This window comes from Priapulus caudatus, unplaced genomic scaffold, assembly GCF_000485595.1.
Source record: "Priapulus caudatus unplaced genomic scaffold, Priapulus_caudatus-5.0.1 Scaffold1356, whole genome shotgun sequence".
In the NCBI taxonomy this organism is placed as follows: domain Eukaryota; kingdom Metazoa; phylum Priapulida; class Priapulimorpha; order Priapulimorphida; family Priapulidae; genus Priapulus; species Priapulus caudatus.
Genome location: NW_014578417.1, coordinates 54,995 through 59,132, shown reverse-complemented (window position 1 = coordinate 59,132; position 4,138 = coordinate 54,995). Strand labels below are relative to the sequence as shown.

General features: G+C 45.3%; 1 protein-coding gene across 1 annotated transcript in view; it reads right to left on the bottom strand.

Moving 5' to 3' along the window:
• Window positions 1-4,138, bottom strand: part of LOC106816350 (PDZ and LIM domain protein Zasp-like) — a gene marked incomplete at its 5' end in the record, with an annotated part of 38,018 nt that overhangs the window by 15,641 nt on the left and 18,239 nt on the right. The window contains one exon of the mRNA XM_014820928.1: window positions 22-168. Within this exon, the coding sequence (XP_014676414.1) occupies window positions 22-168 (147 nt within the window). The remainder of the gene's footprint in view (window positions 1-21; window positions 169-4,138) is intronic.

Sequence of the window (4,138 nt, the reverse complement as noted above, 5' to 3'; positions counted from 1 at the left end):
GTGGTGATGGCAGCAACTCACCTGACGGTCTTGGCACGGTAGTGTACCTCGCAGTAGAGCTTGTCATCAACAACCCAGTAACCTTGGTTCTTCAGGTTCGAACCGCACGTCGTGCAGTTGAAGCAGTCAGGGTGAAGGGTCTTGTCGTTCGCCTTCACGAACACACCGCTGCAACGACAAAGAACAACGCGTATGAACAATGATGAACGGATATGAACAACAGTGTAATGCAATAGTCTTGCACACTGCTGCAATGACAAAGAACAATGCGTATGAACAATGATGAACGGATATGAACAACAGTGTAATGCAATAGTCTTGCACACTGCTGCAATGACAAAGAACAATGCGTATGAACAATGATGAACGGATATGAACAACAGTGTAATGCAATAGTCTTGCACACTGCTGCAATGACAAAGAACAATGCGTATGAACAATGATGAACAAGTGTGAATTAACAATGCGTATGAACAATGATGAGTTGGTAGGAACACGGGGTAGTGGCAGCATCTTGAGTTTGGCTTTTACGAACATCCCGCTGCAATGATAAGGAACAACGCGTGTGAACAATGATGGATGGGTATGAACAACAGTGTAATGCAATAGTCTTGCACACCTGCTGCAACGGCAAGGGACAACAGGTACGAACAACACTGAAACGCAAAGAACAATGCGTATGAACAACACAATCGTCGTCATTTCGAGTCGCGAAACAAACGCGCGAGAAACTTTTCACGTTGCGCCAGTCTAGAACCAGAAGTTCTGCAACCACCAGCTAAGCATAATGCATTGCGACAGCTGCTCCGACAGAGCCTAGACTGACACCAGCTTCGCCACCTTGCGCCAGGAGATCCACAGAGCGATGGCAGACTAAGTTCTGTTTTAAATATCAATCATAAAAGAAGCAAAACGTGGATCAAAGAAATCCAAAAAAACTTTCAACAGCTGCGAAGATCGTAGCAGAATTTTACGAGCGTAACAGAGAGCGTTGGATTTCCGCTTGAGACCCTCGCGATTGCAGAATTTGCATCTACCAAGAGAAGATTCTATCCATGCAAATTACTCCAAGCGAACTTATCAAGTCATCCTTTACTTTTTGAATATTTATTTGGGGAGGGGACTCTTATGACCTTTGCATCATGGTAAGGTTTCAAAAGGCTGTAGTCAGAAAAATGTCAAGCACTACACTATGACTACTGTGCGGGAAGAGAATGTTCACTAGAGCCAGTAGTAGACAATATCAACAAAAGATCATATTAAATTGATAATATTTTAAACTGCTGCCGCAATATTACGACCAGACTGGCAAAAGGCGAACTAGTTCCCACAGCCACCGACAGAGGACGCTACATTAGCTAATGTAGTCGGCTGTACGTGCAAAACCTCCATTAGCGGGTTGAGTAAACATGAAGTAAGGTGGTAAGAAATATTTTGAAGTTGTTTGGGGAAAATCTTAAATGTAGCGAGGAAGCCCAGGGGGTTTGGCAAGGAAAGGTTTTTTGTCGGACCCCGGTATGGTTTGATCTCGTTTTGGGACTGAAATAAACCAACAATTTTTCCTATATATAATGTGTGTAGTTTTGAATTATAGTTATTTTACAATGAAATGTCTGTATCATTTAAAAAAAATATGATCAATCACACTAACTGTTCGGATGTCGAAACAGGAAGATGGAGAGGATACGGAGGGGAGGAGGAGGAGGTGGAGCAGGAGAAGGGGGGCAGACGGCAATCATCATCTGACTGGAAGCTTCCTTTCCAAGAGATGTGCAGCATTTCATGCTCGCAGTCACGCATACAATCTCGTTGTTCCAGCACGTCAAAACAGGTAACCCCAAAAACAGAAAAGAAACCTCCATCGTTGCTCTGTTTCTCTCTCCCTCTACTCTCCCTCTCTGTCTCTCTTTCTCTCTCTCTCTATTGCTACGCTAAGCTTAGCATAAATCTCCGATTAAACAATGCGACACACAGAAGCAGCATAAAAGTTCACCAATCACCGAAAGAGAAACACGAACGACAATGCACGACAGCCCCCGCACCACCGCAAGCAGGATACGGGCACAAACACACCGTGACTGCACGCACGCACGCACGCACGCACGCATGCACGTAAGCACGTACGCGCGCACGAACACACGCACGCACGCACGCATGCACGTACGCGCGCACAAACACACGCACGCACGCACGCACGCACGCACCAATGCTCTACCACCGACGCAAAAATGCGACAACGTGACCCGGCGACGCATCGTGTGCATCTGCCGCCATGACAGTGTCGTATCTTACAGACGCCACGTGGCTGCCTCTGCTTTCGTGCAATCCAGTAACAATGCACCGATCTAGCTAGCTTACGAATTTCGACTTAGTTCGTAAACTGCTCAATGGGGGCGTCACATGGCATGCACCCATGCTGCCACCTATTGAGCAAGGTTAAGAACTAAAACTGGGCCGTTCGGACTTTTTGAGCGCGTTCACAATTTTGATTTTTTTCCCTTTGACTTCGTTCGAGGATTTGAATTTTAAAATAAATATCTTTTCGCGATGAAATAAAAAATAGAAAATCATTCCTAAATAAAACCGCCGCGATATTATGACTATCGTTACCGTTATTATTATGACTATTATTAATATTGATTATTATTATTATTATAAATAGATTAATAACACTCCTTGAGCTGCTCAAATATCGGTCGTCAACGAAGCCAGTCCCAGTGAAGTCTCAGAGACTCTTTTCTCTCATTTCTCCCAAACATAACATCTTAACGACTCTGCGATTTAACGGCAGACTTAACCAATGACTTAATGACTTAGTTAACGATTGACTTAGCAACTGACTTAGCGATTGACTTGGCGACACACTGGTGACGTTTCCACGGAGACTGGCCTCGCAGACGACTGGCTGACTGACGCAGCAGCACACGGTGCACATACTCTGTGTGCCGACCGATGACCGAGGGGGAGGAGCTCTCGCGAGGGAGAATTGGGAATCTGGACATCCTCATGCCGCTTTGCACTGAGCGAGACGGTGGGGGGCGACGGGGGAGCGCACGCGCGGGCGTGGCACATGCCACACGATCCCCAGACCCTCCTACCCCCTCTCTCAACTAACCACATCTCTAACCCCCATTTCCTGATATGTCATTGAAAATGAGAGTGGAGAGACCCTGAAGATTTCTACCCCTTACCCTTGCTACCTGAATTTTTTTATAGAATATGAATTAGCCAATATGGAAGTAAACCTAAAATGTCCCTCATCCTCGGATCATTTTTGTGTAAGTATGACCAAATGATCAAGACCGGAGATGGTTGAAAATTTAGTTCTTATGAATAGACATACATCAGCTATTTAAAATCTTATTTTAAATTCTATATATATATATATATATATATATATAGGGTATTCAATATAACAAATTTTGCCAACAATTATGATATGCTGACGAGACGTCCTGTAAAATGTGCCCCCCTCTACCCGCCCTCTCCCCCTCCCCCCCGTCACATCCCGGCCACAGGGAACGTGCCCCACCAACGTGAGCGCCCCCCTAGCGTGCGCCGCCGACAACAACGACAACAGCGCCCTCTACCACGGAGTCCTACCTGGAGTATGGGGCTTCGGCGCGACAGCCGTCGGCCGCCACCCCGCCGACGCGGGCTGCGTCGGACGCCAGCTAGAGGGCGCTGCAGCAGCGCTGGGGCTCGGCTGCGAGGGTGCTGCCGCCACGGGCGGCGGTGGCGCGAAGCCGCCGGCCGGCCTGAAAACACAAGGACAACGTTAATGTCGGCCATCTTTGTATTACGTCACGTTTTGTGTTTTAATACGTTGACAATATAATTATTATTATATGAGTTTGACAATATAATTATGTTATATATTTGCATTACGTTACGTCTCAATGTTTACATTACGTTACATATAGTTTGACAATGTAATGATTTTATATAATTGCATTATATCATCGGTAAACATTATTGTAATGCATCACGTTATTTATATAACATTACATTATACAGTTACATCATGTAACATTAGATTTATATTGCATCATCGGCGATTACATTAACAATACGTTCTAAAGTACCTTCCTGAACGGAACACCAACTACATCGCTTAGGAGCTATGTATATATATATA